The sequence below is a fragment of the Oncorhynchus mykiss genome, chromosome 23, assembly GCF_013265735.2.
Source record: "Oncorhynchus mykiss isolate Arlee chromosome 23, USDA_OmykA_1.1, whole genome shotgun sequence".
Lineage (NCBI taxonomy): Eukaryota > Metazoa > Chordata > Actinopteri > Salmoniformes > Salmonidae > Oncorhynchus > Oncorhynchus mykiss.
Genome location: NC_048587.1, coordinates 21,160,477 through 21,178,535, shown reverse-complemented (window position 1 = coordinate 21,178,535; position 18,059 = coordinate 21,160,477). Strand labels below are relative to the sequence as shown.

Below are 18,059 nucleotides of genomic sequence, written 5' to 3'. Positions count from 1 at the left end.
TGTGCTCCTGGCAACAATGTAATTTCGGCCATATTCAACCGGTGTTGAAACTCATCTCTTGGCATGTCCAGCCCACTCATTATCTCAGCCAATCATGGCTAGGGGAAAGGTTACTGTCTTTTTCTGTGGCTTAACCAACTAGGCTAGTAATTTAACAATTGTATTCAAATTTACAGATGGCATACAAGATTGCTATTACGGCATATGAAAGTTCACATGTTCGAGAAGGAATTTCTGCCAAGAAACGCATTTTGATTAAAATACTTTTTTTTACATTCAAACGGCTCTCCTGTGAAGTTGTGACTTGCGACATACAAGCATTGAGCATTGAGCACCAGTGAGCACGTCAGAGAGTCAAAAGGTTACACTGTCATTTTGTCACCGTTAAGTATTTCAGTACCAGCTGAAACTTGAACAGCATATTGCTGTTAACCTTTTATTGACGGAACACAGTTCTCTACACCTTTCAACACCTCTCATGAATTCCTAAAGAACCTCTCTGTTAAACGGATAGTTGCGAATTTAGGGACAGTGCCTACAGGACGTATTAATACCCCTTGACTTATTCCACATTTTGTTGTGTTACAGACAGAATTCAAAATGGATTACGTATTTGTTTCGCTCACCCATTTACACACATGTACAGTACAATAACGCATAATGAAAACACAGTGAAATGTTTGCAAATGTATTGAAAATGAAATATCTCATTTACATAAGTATTTACACCCCTGAGTCAAGGGTGTGAATCACCTTTGGCAGAGATTACAGCCGTGAGTCTTTCTTGGTAAGTCTCTAAGAACTTTGACGTTGGTTGTTAAATTGGTTGTTGATCATTGCTAGACATTTTCAAGTCTTGCCATAGATTTCCAAGATTATTTAATTCAGCTGTAACTAGGCCATTCAGGAACATTCAACGTTGTCTGGGTGAGCAACTGCAGTGTATATTTGGCCTTGTGTTTTAGGTTATTGCCCTGCTGAAAGGTGAATTTGTCTTCCAGTGTCTGTTGGAAAGCAGACTAAACCAGGTTTTCCTCTAGGATTTTGCCTGTGCTTAGCTCAATTTTTAGTCCTTGTCGATGGCAAGCATACCGATAACATGATGCAGCCACCCCAATGCCTGAAAATATGAAGAGTGGTACTCGGTGATGTGTTGCGTTGGATTTGCCCCAAACAAAACACTTTGTATTCAGAAGATAAAGTTATTTTCTTTCCCACATGTTTTGCAGTTTTACTTTAGTGTCTAAACAGGATAAATGTTTTGGAATATTTTTTGTTCTGGACAGGCTTCCTTCTTTTGACTCTGTCGTTTAGGTTAGTATTGTGGAGTAACTACAATGGTGTTGATCCATCCTTGGGTTTTCTCATATCACAGTCATTAAACTCTGTAACGGTTTTAAAGTGGCTTTTGGCATGGTGAAATCCCTGAGCAGTTTCCTCTAAGGCAACTGAGTTAGGAAGGACGCCTGTATCTTTGTAGTGACTGGGTATATTGATACACCATCCAAAGTGTAATTAATAACTTCACCACCCACCAAAGGACATTTAATGTCTTTTTTTTTACCTATCTACCAATAGGTGCCCTTCTTTTCGAGGCATTGGAAAGCTTCCCTGGTCTTTGTGGTTGAATCTGTGATTGAAATTCACTTGTATGTGTGGGGTACGGAGATAAGGTAGTAATTAAACAACCATGTTAAACACTATTATTGCACACAGAGTGAGTCCATGCAACTTATTATGTGACTTGTTAAGCACATTTCTACTCCTGAACTTATTCAGGATCGACATAAAAAAGGGATCAAATACTTATTGACTCAAGACGTTTCAGCTTTTCATTTTTAATTCATTTGTAAAAAAAAAAAAAAAAAAATGTCTAAAAGCATAATTCCACTTTGACATTACGAGGTATTGTCTGTTGGCCAGTGACACAAAATATCAATTTAACCCATTTTAATTCCAGGCCTTAACCCAACTAAATGTGTAAAAAGTCGAGGGGTGTGAATACTTTCTGAAGGCTTCTTTGCCTTGAAGTAGTTTTAGAGTCTAGTGTTGTTTCTTTACGCAACAGTCAGGCTGTGGGGTTGTTGGTGAGAGACTTTAATCGATCCATTTCTTCTTCTCTATGCAACTTACTCTTCATTGTCTTACTCAGGAAAACCTCCAGATCCATACGTTCTCCATTTGGGAGAAACAACAACCTTCTCATCAAGGGATTTCACTGCATGCACAGACTCGGACGTCGCTAGTATCTTATAAATCGTTCCTCAACCAGATTCTGTAGCTATTCGATATTGGCGATCGAGTTGTCTCTTTGGAGTCCATAGACGTTAAGTGTTCATTCTGATCTGACTCCACAAGGTGGCGCAGACTATGTTCTTTGCTTTTCCTCAGGGACTGTGGTTTCTTTACCCCAGCAGGTACCAATCAATATTGAGGTCGAAGTGCTGGATCCTGTCTGTTTCTACTCTCAAAGTCCTTAGTTATTATTACAGTGCATGTGTTGTTATTCCTGTGTATTTAGAAATGTTAATATCCACAAAGACTGCAGACACGAATGCAGCAAGACATCACTCAAGAGGTAGACACAGACTTAAAACCACTTAAAAAAAACACCCAGATAGAGACCTCCACACAGGCAGCCGAAATGAAAGAAAAACGCTAACGTCATTTAGTGTCAAGAATGTTAATGTGCTCGCACGGAAGTGCCAATGTCTTCAGAGCGAGGTTTTCTAGACCTACAAATTCCTTGCGACTTTCAAGAGGCAGTCATTTGATGTATTAAAGGGAAAACACTGCTGCCTAAATGTAAAGCAGTGTGCACTGTGCAGAAGACAGTATTCAACAATTGTCCCCGCAAAAACACCACCCAAACACACTGGTAGGCACACTGCAGGCCTATATGTCTATGCAGACAACTCACATTTACAGTAGCCTGAAGAAGACATCTCTTACATGACAGGTTATTGAAAAGATTGGAAGCGCTGAATTATCTGTTCAGACCCCAGTCCTACCTGCCAACAGGTTATGGAAAATGTTCTCTTTTAGTACACACTACATTGCCAAAAGTATGTGGACACATGCTTTTTGAACATCTCATTCCACAATCATGGGCATTAAGAAGGAGTTGGTGCTCCCTTTGTTGCTATAATAGATTCCACTCTTCTGGGAAGGCTTTCCACTAGATGTTGGAACATTGCTGCGGGGATTTGCTTCCATTCAGCCACAAGAGCATTAGTGAGGTCTGGCACTGATGTCGGGTGATTAGACCTGGCTTGCAGACGGTGTTCCAATTCATCCCAAAGGTGTTGGATGGGTTTGTGGTCAGGGCTCTGTGCAGGCCAGTCAAGTTATTCCACACTGATCTTGACAAACCATTTCTATATGGACCTCGCTTTGTGCACAGGGGAATTGTCATGCGGAAACAGGAAAGGGCATTCCCCACAAAGTTGGAAGCACAGAATCATCTAAAGTGTCATTGTTTTGAAGATTTCACTAAAACTAGCCCAAACCGTGAAAAACAGCCCCAGACCATTATTCCTCCTCCACCAAACCTTACAGTTGGCACTATACATTGGGGCACGTAGCATTCTCCTGGCATCCATCAAACCCATATTCGTCCATTGGTCTGGCAGATGGTGAAGACATCATCACTCCAGAGAACATGTTTCCACAGCTCCAGAGTCCAATGGCAGCGAGCTTTGCATGACTCCAGCTGCTTGGCATTGCGCAGGGTGATCTTAGGCTTGTGTGCGGCTGCTCAGCCATGGAAACCCATTTCATGAAGCTCCTGACGAACAGTTCTTGTGCTGACGTTGCTTCCAGAGGCAGTTTGGAAATCGGTAGTGAGTTTTGCAAGCAAGGACAGACGATTTTTATGCACTGAGCGCTTCAGCCCTCGGCGGTCCCGTTTTGTGACCTTGTGTGGTCTACCACTTCACAGCTGAGCCGTTGTTGCTCCTAGACGCTTCCACTTCACAATAATGGCACTTACAGTTGACCGGGGCAGCTCTAGCAGGGCAGAAATTTGACAAACTGACTTGTTGGAAAGGTGGCATCCTATGACAGTGCCTTGTTGAAAGTCACTGAGCTCTTCAGTAAGGCCATTCTACTGCCAATCTTTGTCTTTGGAGATTGCATGGCTGTGTGCTCGATATTATACACCTGTCAGCAACGAGTGTGTCTGAAATAGCCAAATCCACTAATTTGAAGGGGTGTCCACATACTTTTCTATATATAGTGAATTGCTCCAGTAGTTACCTCAAGGAGAAAGCTTATACTTCTATGTCAAAGATATTAATACTAAAACACTATAGTAAATACTGCTAAACTATATATTACTAAACTATACTAGAGCCCTGCAGGAGCATGAATTTTAAACCTGAGCCCTACACATGCCCGCTCTGTTCAGGCCCTACCCTTCCCAGGCCCGATTACTTCTGCCAAATTTAAGGCCCGGTCCTGCCCAAAACCCAAAATAACTTTCTTCCATTAGTAAATCCATTAACTGCTCCTCTCTGTCTGTCACTCGCTCATGCGTGTTGTTCGCTCTGCACACGCTCTGCTCATGGTGGCTCTGAGTCTGCGAGTAATCATAGCAATGGCTCCGCTTGGGATGCTCTGCTCAATGATTAGACATTAGAGAGCAGTTAGCTGTTAGCTACTTTTCATCACTCTAAACTCCGACAAAACTCATGGAACATTATTGTTTTCGGAGAAATAATCTCTCCAGTTTTATATTTGACGAGGTTGAAGCACTTCTGACACCATGCTATGAACTTCGTCAGATACAGTTGAAGTTGGAAGTTTACATACACTTAGGTTGGAATCATTAAAACTTGTTTTTCAACCACTCAAACTAATTTCTTGTTATCAAACTATAGTTTTGGCAAGTCGGTTAGGACATCTACTTTGTGCATGACACAAGTCATTTTTCCAACAATTGTTTACAGACATATTATTTCACTTATAATTCACTGTATCACAATTCCATTGGGTCAAGAGTTTACAGTGCCTTGCGAAAGTATTCGGCCCCCTGAACTTTGCGACCTTTTGCCACATTTCAGGCTTCAAACATAAAGATATAAAACTGTATTTTTTTTGTAAATAATCAACAACAAGTTGAGTTAATACTTTGTAGCGCCACCTTTTGCTGCGATTACAGCTGTAAGTCGCTTGGGGTATGTCTCTATCAGTTTTGCACATCGAGAGACTGACATTTTTTCCCATTCCTCCTTGCAAAACAGCTCGAGCTCAGTGAGGTTGGATGGAGAGCATTTGTGAACAGCAGTTTTCAGTTCTTTCCACAGATTCTCGATTGGATTCAGGTCTGGACTTTGACTTGGCCATTCTAACACCTGGATATGTTTATTTTTGAACCATTCCATTGTAGATTTTGCTTTATGTTTTGGATCGTTGTCTTGTTGGAAGACAAATCTCCGTCCCAGTCTCAGGTCTTTTGCAGACTCCATCAGATTTTCTTCCAGAATGGTCCTGTATTTGGCTCCATCCATCTTCCCATCAATTTTAACCATCTTCCCTGTCCCTGCTGAAGAAAAGCAGGCCCAAACCATGATGCTGCCACCACCATGTTTGACAGTGGGGATGGTGTGTTCATGGTGATGAGCTGTGTTGCTTTTACGCCAAACATAACGTTTTGTTTCATCTGACCAGATCACCTTCTTCCACATGTTTGGTGTGTCTCCCAGGTGGCTTGTGGCAAACTTTAAACGACACTTTTTATGGATATCTTTAAGAAATGGCTTTCTTCTTGCCACTCTTCCATAAAGGCCAGATTTGTGCAATATACGACTGATTGTTGTCCTATGGACAGAGTCTCCCACCTCAGCTGTAGATCTCTGCAGTTCATCCAGAGTGATCATGGGCCTCTTGGCTTCATCTCTGATCAGTCTTCTCCTTGTATGAGCTGAAAGTTTAGAGGGACGGCCAGGTCTTGGTAGATTTGCAGTGGTCTGATACTCCTTCCATTTCAATATTATCGCTTGCACAGTGTTCCTTGGGATGTTTAAAGCTTGGGAAATATTTTTGTATCCAAATCCGGCTTTAAACTTCTTCACAACAGTATCTCGGACCTGCCTGGTGTGTTCCTTGTTCTTCATGATGCTCTCTGCGCTTGTGACGGACCTCTGAGACTATCACAGTGCAGGTGCATTTATACGGAGACTTGATTACACACAGGTGGATTGTATTTATCATCATTAGTCATTTAGGTCAACATTGGATAATTCAGAGATCCTCACTGAACTTCTGGAGAGAGTTTGCTGCACTGAAAGTAAAGGGGCTGAATAATTTTGCACGGCCAATTTTTCAGTTTTTGATTTGTTAAAAAAGTTTGAAATAAATGTTGATCCAATTCATGATTGTGTCCCACTTGTTGTTGATTCTTCACAAAAAAAACAGTTTTATATCTTTGTTTGAAGCCTGAAATGTGGCAAAAGGTCGCAAAGTTCAAGGGGGCCGAATACTTTCGCAAGGCACTGTACATACAGTAAGTTTACTGTGCCTTTTAAACAGCTTGGAAAATTCCAGAAACTGATGTCATGGCATTTAGCTGCTTCTGATAGGCTAACTGACATCATTTGAATCAATTGGAGGTGTGCCTGTGGATGTATTTCAAGGCCTACCTTCAAACTCAGTGCCTCTTTGCTTGACATCATGGGAAAATCAAAAGAAATCAGCCAAGACCTCAGAAAAATAATTGTAGTTCTCTACAAGTCTGGTTCATGCTTGGGAGCAATTTCCAAACGCCTGAAGGGACCACGTTCATCTACAAACAATAGTATGCAAGTAGAAACACCATGGGACCACACAGCCGTCATACCGCTCAGGAAAGAGATGCATTTTGTCTCCTAGAGATGAACATACTTTGGTGCGAAAAGTGCAAATCAAACCCAGAACAACAGCAACGGACCTTGTGAAGATACTGGAGGAAACAGGTACAAAAGTATCTATATCCACAGTAAAATGAGTCCTATATCGACATAACCTATAAAAGGAAGAGGCCACTGCTCTAAAACCGTCATAAAAAAGCCAGACTATGGTTTGCAACTGCACATGGGGACAAAGATCGTACTTTTTGGAGAAATGTCCTCTGGTCTAATGAATCAAAAATAGAACAGTTTGGCCATAATGACCATCGTTATGTTTGGAGGAAAGAGGGGGAGGCTTGTAGGCCAAAGAACACCATCCCAACTGTGAAGCATGGGGATGGCAGCATCATGTTGTGGGTGTGCTTTCTTGCAGGAGGGACTGATGCACTTCACAAAATAGGTGACATCATGAGGAGGAAAATTATGTGGCTATATTGAAGCAACATCTCAAGACATCAGTCAGGAAGTTAAAGCTTGGTCGCAAATGGGTCTTCCAAATGGACAATGACCCCAAGCATTCTTCCAAAGTTGTGTCAAAATGGCTTAAGGGCAACAAATTCAAGGTATTGGAGTGGCTATCACAAAGCCCTGACCTCAATCCTATAGAAAATGTGTGGCCTGAACTGAAAAAGCGTGTGCGAGCAAAGAGGCCTACAAACCTGACTCAGTTACACCAGCTCTGTCAGGAGGAATGGACCAAAATTCACCCAACTTATTGTGGGAAGCTTGTGGAAGGCTACCCGAAATGTTTGACCCAAGTTAAATCATTTAAAGGCAATGCTACCAAATACTAATTGAGTGTATGTAAACTTCTGACCCACTGGGAATGTGATGAAAGAAATGAAAGCTGAAATAAATCTTTCTCGCTACTATTATTCTGACATTTCACATTCTTAAAATAAAATGGTGATCCTAACTGACCCAAGACAGGGAATTTTTACTGGGATTACATGTCAGGAATTGTGAAAAACTGAGTTTGAATGTATTTGGCTAAGGTATATGTAAACTTCCGACTTCAACTGTATGTCTGTACTATGCAGCAGAGCACGAGCAAATGGCTCCGCTTAAAATTATTAGTGATCAATTTAGTGATACCCAGGCCTTGCCCGTACCCTACTGATTGATGAAAAAACAAGCTCTACCCGAGCATAACCCGATGTATAATGTCGAGGCCCGTCGGGCTCAGGTCAGGTAGCAACGCTCTACAGTATACTACATTCCGCAAAACCCTACATTAATTATTACTATTATAAACTGGGTGGTTTGAGCCCTGAATGCTGTTTGGCTGACCGCCGTGGTATATCAGACTGTATACCACTGGTATGACAGAGCATTCATTTTACTGCTATAATTACGTTGGTACCCACTTACAATAGCAATAAGGCACCTCGGGGGTTTGTGGTATATGGCCAATATACCACAGCTAAAGGCTGTATCCAGGCACTCCGCGTTGCATCGTGGATAAGAACAGCCGTTAGCCATGGTATATTGGCCATATACCACACCCCCGTGGGCCTTATTGCTTAAGTATATACTACAGTTTTTTTTTTACTACAGTATTTATACTATAGCTAACTATATATACTACAGTAAATACTGAAGTGAATGCTGGAGTAAAATCCACAAAAACACTACAGTGAATATTATAGTATGTATTCCATAGTATACTATAGTCTTTTTTTTATGTGGGCACTCTGTAGAAGTCATTTTGTGTTGTTGTTTTTTTTTGTCCCAGCCGCAGACAAACAACAATAAAAACAGTGTAGTGAGCAGTACCAGCAGCACCAAAGACAGCAGCATATCATCTTCAGCACCAATGGTATCTCATCTATACTTGCTTTCTCTCATAGTTGCTTTACTCACCCTGTTCCATTGGATTAGTCCCTAAGTTTCTGTTTAGTTCTTTCTTTTTGCCATCTGTTTGTCTCATCCCCTGTTCATTGGCTCTCCCTGTTATTTTTCCCTCCCTTTCTTCCACCCTCTCCTCTTCACCTCCATTTTGAGAAAAATGTGATGTTAACAATGGTTTTGATGATTTTAAACTGAACAACTGGTTTGTGCCTGTGACCCTCTCTCACTAGGCTCCTGTTTTACCCAGACTTACTCTCTTGTCATGCACAGATATGCATGACAATGCTCAATAAGATATACACAAATTATGGTATTTTGCACATGCCACAATAAAAAATACCTAGGGGTCTCTATTTGGCGTTTGTATTTCTCCCCCCTTGATAAAGCTGATGATTTGACATACTACACAGTTACAATAGCTGAATTGGCGGTCATATGAAAAACAATTTATGTGATACCAATTTCAAAACAATTCAAAAGCTCATTAAAACCATGGGTGAAACAGGATCCAGCAATGTCAGGATACAGATATAGCCCAATTGTATGGAAGATGCAGTCCCTCTATGTAAGTGTATCTCCTTGTGAAGACAACAGGCGCCATGTCAAAGAAACACATCTCATCTGAAGTCAAATTTTATCTCCCTTTCCAATGATCTCAATGGTATAGTCCTGTCGATGGTCCTTGGCCCTGTTAAAATAATGTATAGCTACAGGGGAAGCGAAGAGCTGTGGTGAAAAGCCTAGAAACATGTATAGTGGTGTCTATCAGGAAGACTACTGAGCTGCAGTGACCTGAGAGAGACATGAAACCTGTATGAGGGTCAGAATCCTAACCTGGGTGTTTGGCAATGCAACAATGCATTGTAGCATTGTGGAATGTCAGACAAGAGAATCCCTTTTCTAATATAGGCAAATAACAGGACCACCTCCATCAAACTGATGGGTAAGATCAGTTTCTTACTCTTCTCCATTAGGGCTACTGGTAAGCGACTGTATGTGGTTGGATTACTTGGCTGTGGTCAGTGTTAAAGGATGGTTTGTCTCTCTGGGTCAGCTCTCAGTTGATCTGACAGTGGTTCCAAGGCATTGCTGCCTATCCTATATCAGTCTCCTAGCTTTTTCTAATCAGCTACAATACATCAACTTATTAAAGGGCAGAATGTCAGACCCTGTGGTAGCATTTAAACCGATAGTGCAACATTTTGGCAAATTAAGACTTTGTTTCTCCTAACCCAGAAACGGATTAACTCATGGATACCATTTTTATGTTTCTGTGTGGCTTAATTGCCAAAATGTCGCACTATCCCTTTAAGCTAATGGCTAATGTTAGCCAAAGGACTGCATCTTCATTTGTGTAGGTGGTTTTGTTGAGGTGGAGTCCGTAGACCAGTGTCCTGTGGGAGGGTCCATTTTTGTGCTACTGTTTGTTGGTGTGGGTGGGACAGTGACTTGGGGGTGTCTGTGTCGCAGTATTTTAAGCAGCTAGGCGCTTTTGCGATGAGTGTTGCCATGGTTACTGGTTACAACAGCAGGGTCAAGGTTGGGATGAGGGAGGTGGGGGGAGGGGATTGATGGGTGAACTGCTGATCCCATTTCAAAGCGAACCCCATCATCCTCATATCAGGCTCTCTGTGTGTTCTTTGTCCTCTGTTGCTTTACGTCGTAGAGGCCATATCTCCAATGATAAGTGACATTAGTCCATAGCTCCTTCCTCTAGTGGAATGGAGTAGTGTGGCTCTTTGTAGTATCCTCTAATTCTCAAACCCCCATCATGTCTCATTGCCCCCATGACGGTGCCCATCTGCTGCCTTTGTGCTGTGGCTCCTGTGCTTGGCTATGTGTGTGTGTTTACATGCATTGGGCGTGTGGACTGTGTGTATCCCACACGCTCTGGGCCTTCCCTGGTGGTCCCCGCATGTTAAACTTTCTCCTGCTTCCCCTAGGAACCACAGACCACTGTTGTGCACAACCCAGCTGACGGCACCAAGGTAAGCCGCTACTGTACCTCTTTAATCCAAAAGAGTCGCTGTCTAACGCAGTTAATGCTAATGCTAAAATACCTTAGAGTGGTTAGAACTCTACTAAGGTACCTTAGAGCGATGCTAACACCATGTAGACTTAAACACTCCACATCTACTGACAGTCACGCTCTTAGTCTCACTAACCGTCAAAACACATACAAGCCACACCTGCTGCGCGAGTCCCTCACTCGCCCAAACCACACTGGCTCAGCCACCAGAAAGCCACATACACAGTACACGCAGTCTTTAACACACACCGTTTGTACCCCGCGTCATCAAAACGCTGTGTTTGGTGTGGATCCTCGTGCGCTTGCTCTCCTGTCTGCCTGGCTGGTTTGTGCAGGGTTTGTGTTCCTCTGAGGGAGTGTCCGTCTGAGGGAGTGTCCGTCTGACCTTCCGTCTGTCTGTACACCTGGGGAAGGCCTCACCCAAGTCAGCTCTCACCACACAGACTAACGCTGTTTCCTGCTGCTTTATCTCTTTCTCTCATTTACTCCTTCTCTCTGTCCTCCATGTTTCTGTCCATCACTCTTCTCCGCTACAGGGCTCCACAGAGAGCTGTAACACCACAGAAGAGGAAGATGTGAAAAGTAGAAAAGGTACACGTCAAACTTTCACTTACTCTACTTACTCTGTTCTCTCACTTCTTGTATCTATATAACTGTCTGCGCAGGTGTTTGTCAGAAAGACCGAGCTAGAATGCAAGATAGGACAGGTTATTAAGTACACCATCTAGTACCGGGTCGGACCCCCCTTTGCCTCCATGACGGCCTGAATTCTCAGGGGAATGGAAACGTGGCTCAATTGGTATCAAGGGACCTAACTTGTGCTAGAGAGAAATTCCCCACACCATTAACCATCGCCACGATTCTTGCCATTCTCCTTCGACCTCTCGTTAACAAGCTGTTTTCTGCCACAGGACTGCCGCTGACTGGATGTTTTTTGTTTGTCGCACCATTCTCGGTAAACCCTAGACACTGTCGTGCGTAGAAAAAGCCCAGGAGGCGCGTCCCGGTTCCAGTATCGGCAATCATACCACGCTCAAAGTCGCTTAGATCACCCGTTTTGCCCATTCTAACGTTCAATCGAACAGCAACTGAATGCCAAGATGCCTGTCTGCCTGCTTTATATGACAAGCAACGGCCACGTGACTCACTGTCTGTAGGAGCGAACCATTTCCGTAAACGGGGTGGTGTACCTTAAAAAAAACTGCCCACTGAGTGTAGATTATACATATGTTTTAAAAAGCCATGGTTATATGAGAAATGGGGTTACAAAATCATTGTGCTCCCTTGTTGTCGATCCTTCTCCTTCATTTCTTTAGAAAGAGAATAGGTCACGATCAAGTCCAGAGAAGCATATGATGGCCTGAGTTAACTGTTGGGCGGGTGTCTGGGCCTGTGAACATCTGGGATATGTAGACTGTAGCTGAGTATATACAGTGCCTTGCGAAAGTATTCGGCCCCCTTGAACTTTGCGACCTTTTGCCACATTTCAGGCTTCAAACATAAAGATATAAAACTGTATTTTTTTGTAAAGAATCAACAACAAGTGGGACACAATCATGAAGTGGAACGACATTTATTGGATATTTCAAACTTTTTTAATAAATCAAAAACTGAAAAATTGGGCGTGCAAAATTATTCAGCCCCCTTAAGTTAATACTTTGTAGCGCCACCTTTTGCTGCGATTACAGCTGTAAGTCGCTTGGGGTATGTCTCTATCAGTTTTGCACATCGAGAGACTGACATTTTTTCCCATTCCTCCTTGCAAAACAGCTCGAGCTCAGTGAGGTTGGATGGAGAGCATTTGTGAACAGCAGTTTTCAGTTCTTTCCACAGATTCTCGATTGGATTCAGGTCTGGACTTTGACTTGGCCATTCTAACACCTGGATATGTTTATTTTTGAACCATTCCATTGTAGATTTTGCTTTATGTTTTGGATCATTGTCTTGTTGGAAGACAAATCTCCGTCCCCGTCTCAGGTCTTTTGCAGACTCCATCAGGTTTTCTTCCAGAATGGTCCTGTATTTGGCTCCATCCATCTTCCCATCAATTTTAACCATCTTCCCTGTCCCTGCTGAAGAAAAGCAGGCCCAAACCATGATGCTGCCACCACCATGTTTGACAGTGGGGATGGTGTGTTCAGCTGTGTTGCTTTTACTCCAAACATAACGTTTTGCATTGTTGCCAAAAAGTTCAATTTTGGTTTCATCTGACCAGAGCACCTTCTTCCACATGTTTGGTGTGTCTCCCAGGTGGCTTGTGGCAAACTTTAAACGACACTTTTTATGGATATCTTTAAGAAATGGCTTTCTTCTTGCCACTCTTCCATAAAGGCCAGATTTGTGCAATATACGACTGATTGTTGTCCTATGGACAGAGTCTCCCACCTCAGCTGTAGATCTCTGCAGTTCATCCAGAGGCCTCTTGGCTGCATCTCTGATCAGTTTTCTCCTTGTATGAGCTGAAAGTTTAGAGGGACGGCCAGGTCTTGGTAGATTTGCAATGGTCTGATACTCCTTCCATTTCAATATTATCGCTTGCACAGTGCTCCTTGGGATGTTTAAAGCTTGGGAAATATTTTTGTATCCAAATCCGGCTTTAAACTTCTTCACAACAGTATCTCGGACCTGCCTGGTGTGTTCCTTGTTCTACATGATGCTTTCTGCGCTTTTAACGGACCTCTGAGACTATCACAGTGCAGGTGCATTTATACGGAGACTTGATTACACACAGGTGGATTGTATTTATCATCATTAGTCATTTAGGTCAACATTGGATCATTCAGAGATCCTCACTGAACTTCTGGAGAGAGTTTGCTGCACTGAAAGTAAAGGGGCTGAATAATTTTGCACGCCCAATTTTTCAGTTTTTGATTTGTTAAAAAAGTTTGAAATATCCAATAAATGTCGTTCCACTTCATGATTGTGTCCCACTTGTTGTTGATTATTTACAAAAAAAATACAGTTTTATATCTTTATGTTTGAAGCCTGAAATGTGGCAAAAGGTCGCAAAGTTCAAGGGGGCCGAATACTTTCGCAAGGCACTGTATGTCTGGAGAGGGAATGATGAAGCACTGACATAACGGAGAACAGCTTTTGCTCTGGTCTTTATCGGCATCTACAGCTGCTGCGGAGAAGTCAAAGAAGTAGTTTAGTAGTTTGAAGGCTTGTATTCCGACGGAGTGAAAAGAAAATGTCTTGCTGAGAATGAAAAACTTGCACAGTAGTCTGTGCTTTGTGGTCTGAGAGACAGAGCTGAATACTGAGCGGTCACATGAAGGCCTTATATGTCTTGGTTTTCCCCTCGAATCCCTAGCCTTTAGATAGTCTCCCCATTCTTGGTCTCACAGCTCCCCTGGGCTTAAAGAGTTGGCACTCCACCACTTAAACCTGTGTGTGTGTGTGTGTGTGTGTGTGTGTGTGTTTCTCGTCAAAACTGCGTTGTTTAAAGTAGGGGGGGAGGCAAGCGGAGCGCGAGCGACATGGCTTCATCTGGGAAACAAGCCTGTCCACTCAGTGCAGCTCGGCCGGGGCTTCACAGCACAGTTCACCCAGGGAAAACCTGGCTTTTACCATGGCACTCTTGTGTCATGTTGTCAGGGAAACATTGCAACACTCTCTAAGACCGGCAGGCTCTCTGGCACTGACAAAGAGAGGTTTGACTGGAACGTGGATACTGGCCAAGTGGCTCTACAGTACACACTCTCCTCCGTCAATTAGAGGACATCGGCAAAATAGGGACAAAACTAGATATTGAAAATGTAACCGTGTGTATTGTATTTTGATTGTGAGGTGTATAGTGTGGTCTCACGCCCCTGTTTCTCTGGCTAGTTGTGGTGGGCTGGGTTTATATTGTGTCTCACCCCACTGTGTGTGTCTCTCTGTGTACGGTGGTGGTGGGATATTTAATGTGTGGTGTGTTTTGTTAGTGTATGGTCGGGTTGGGGGTGTAGTGTTTTGCCTTGGCAAGATAGTAGTGTGTACAGAACTGTGTCTGATCCTCCTCTCTCTCTGGCGTGTGTGTTGCGGTGGGGGCAGTGTCTGCGTGCGGGTCTAGCGCGGACAGCGCAATGGTCAGCCAGTGCAGTGCCAGTGAGGAACAGAGCCAGCCCCCTCACTGCCCACCCACCTGTAAGTCAGCAGCAGTATCACCCCTCACCTCTCAACTCTGACCTTGGTGTCCTTTCCCCCCTTTGAACTCATTTATATTGTCCCCCTAAGACTGTCCCCATAATATTGTCGCCCTAAGGCTGTCTGTCCCCATAATACTGTACCACTTAAGATTCCCCATAATAGTGTACCTCCAAGACTCTTCCTGTATTACTATTCTGTATTACTGTTAGGGGGGCTGGATTCAATCCGTAGCGCTGAAGTTCCACATTGTAGCGCAATTGACATTTAAAGGTGTTGGATTCTAGCTTGAAATATACTTATTCATTTTACCATACCAGGACTTATTGATTACTTTACATGTAATGAATGCATATGTTGAGGTCAGTGGAGGGTGGATAAGAACTAGGTCTATGGAAAGTTACTGAGTGGGGAAGGGGGGAGTGCAGAAAGTTTACATTCTGTCAAATCATGTTTTTGTTCAATCTCATGGCTCCTAAAGAGGGAGGCAAAGGGCAACAGTCTGGTTTCAGTCACTGATAAGGTAGGACAGTCGTGGATTAGGGAGGAGCGAGGAATTCGGGCCCGAGGTCAGGTCTGACGACGTGAGAAGGAACTATCCTATCCGACGCACATATATTTCCACGCCCACGAATGTTCTAGCAGGAGGCGGGGCCATGACTACACCAGTGAGAGGAACCAATTAAGTTCCTGACTAGCAACAGATGTATTGGCTATCTAGATGTGCAAGGACTCCTCCTAGTCGGAGGGTATAAATATATGTGCTTGTGTAAACATGTCTTTGTCTTTGCAGCTGCAATGTTCCCGCAACAGCCGAGACTCTATTCACGGTAAACGCTGCATATGTCGGCTCAATCGGAAATTACCTTTAAATTTCAAGCGTGCTGGAGAGCTAAACTTCGGCGATACAGATTTAACCCAGTCTCGAATGGGACTATATTGTACAACGTCCCCCTCACTATCTTCAATGGAGATTCTTCAGCTGAAGAATCTTCTGTTTGTGCATATTCCTTTCACTTGTCCACCCACTCAAAAAGGAACTAATTATCACAGTCACTTATCATTTTGATCAAAGTATTCCAGACAAATGCATACTAAGGCGCGGCAGGTAGCCTAGTGGTTAGAGCGTTGGGCCAGTAACGAAAAGGTTGCAAGACCAAATCCCTGAGCTGACAAGGTAAAAATATGTCGTTCTGCCCCTGAACAAGGCAGTGTTCCTAGGCTGTTGTTGTAAATAAGAATTTGAGCATTTGTTCTTAACTGACTTGCCTAGTTAAATAAAGGTTTAAAAAAAAAGACAATATAAATTTGGTACAGTCATTAGCCAATGGCCGTGTCTGAAATCTGGCTTGCCTACTATTTACTTAAACTGCATACTGTATACTAATCGTATTACATGCTATTTAGGATGTACTGTTTAGTAAAAATGAATGTAGTAAGCAACAAATATCAGCATGTTAGGCTCATCCAACTGAGAATGCGTCATCTAATTCCATTTGTACGTTTTGGTACAGCGCATCCCGTCAGCTTATTATTAGCTGTTATCAATCACGCCGGTCTCGAAAGACGATTCTCTTCCTCAATTGTGTGCAGCGAACTAAATGAAAAGCCGAAGTGAGTATGACATTCTGTCATTTAAAGATGTCCTCCAGTGATTTTTGAACTTTTCCAGTTGCAAAGCGATATCCCAAGTACAAATATAGGAAATGTTTTGAGCTAAATAGTGTTTTTTTGAAACAACCGCAAACTTCAAGGAGTAGGAGATTCAAGGAGTTGGTCTGTTGGTCACCCTCCCTCCTTGCCTGAGGAACAATTGGAGGAACATTAGAGAACAAAAGAGGAAAGGCTCACCCCACCACTTGTGATATGTCATGACTCACCTTGACCACTTATTGAGATGTTCCTTTTGTTAAGTAAATCAGGTGTTAAATTATAGTGAAAGGAGTCTAGAGTGCCACTTTAAAACATACAAAATGTTCACATACTTTAAAAGGTAATTATTTTGCATAATCAAAAAGATTAATATTTGGAACACAAGTACGGGTATTTAGACATGGCCAGTGACTTAGGGATCCAAAAAATGTAGGCGTATTTGACCATTCAAAGTGTCCAGATTGCTGCTCAGTGACAGGTGTTAGTGAGTGTCGGTGAATCCCTTGCCCCTTCCAACTCGCTTGGAGGGCCCTCCATTGTTATGTGTTGCTGATGAAACTTCCGAGGGTGACTTCCAGAGAATGGCGAGGAGATCAATAAACCCATCAATTTTGGGACACACTCCTGACTTGAATGATGCAATTCATATTCCACTTTTAAATAAACACCAGTGACTAGATCAATTAAAAGTGGTCAAATGAAGCAGATGCTAAGCTACAGGACTGTTTTGCTAGCACAGACAGGAATATGTTCCGGGATTCCTCCAATGGCATTGAAGAGTGCACCACATTTGCCATTAGCTTCATCAATAAGTGCCTACAGTGACCGTACGTACATAACCCAACCAGAAGCCATGGATTACAGGCAGCATCCGCACTGAGCTACAGACTAGAGCTGCCGCTTTCAAGGAGCGGGACTCTAACCCGGAAGCTTATAAGAAATCCCACTATGCCCTCCGACGAACCATCAAACAGGCAAAGTGTCAATACAGGACTAAGATCGAGTCGTACTACACCGGCTCTGATGCTCGTTGGATGTGGCAAACCATTACAGACTACAAAGGGATGCACAGCCGAGAGCTGCCCAGTGACACGAGCCTACCGGACGAGCTAAACTACTTCCATGCTCACTTCGAGGACAATAACACTGAAACATGCATGAGAGCACCAGCTGTACCAGAAGACTGTGTGATCACGCTCTCTGCAGCCAATGTAAGACCTTTAGACAGGTCAACATTCACAAGGCCACAGAGCCAGATGGATTACCAGGACGTGTACTGCGAGCATGCACTGACCAATTAGCAAGTGTCTCATTTTCAACCTCTCCCTATCCAAGTTTGTAATACCAACATTTTTAAGCAGACCACCATAGTGCCTGTGCCCAAGAACACTAAGGTAACCTGCCTAAATGACTACCGACCCAGTAGCACTCACGTCTGTAGCCATGAAGTGCTTTGAAAGGCTGGTCATGGCTCACATCAACCTCATCATCCCAGAAACTCTAGACCCACT

The 18,059-nt window shown here is 43.1% G+C and overlaps 1 protein-coding gene across 17 annotated transcripts in view; it reads left to right on the top strand.

Moving 5' to 3' along the window:
• The window catches only part of LOC110502444 (calcium/calmodulin-dependent protein kinase type II subunit gamma), a 141,292-nt gene that overhangs the window by 107,396 nt on the left and 15,837 nt on the right, over window positions 1-18,059 (top strand). For 4 of the 17 annotated variants that reach the window (XM_036959819.1, XM_036959827.1, XM_036959824.1 and 1 more), the window contains 3 exons: window positions 10,682-10,726; window positions 11,304-11,358; window positions 14,803-14,895. In XM_036959819.1, coding sequence (XP_036815714.1) covers window positions 10,682-10,726; window positions 11,304-11,358; window positions 14,803-14,895 — 193 coding nt within the window. Of the gene's footprint in view, window positions 1-8,622; window positions 8,707-10,681; window positions 10,727-11,303; window positions 11,359-14,802; window positions 14,896-18,059 lie in introns of all 17 variants that reach the window. The other 13 variants (XM_036959831.1, XM_036959828.1, XM_036959825.1 and 10 more) reach the window with 7 other exon arrangements.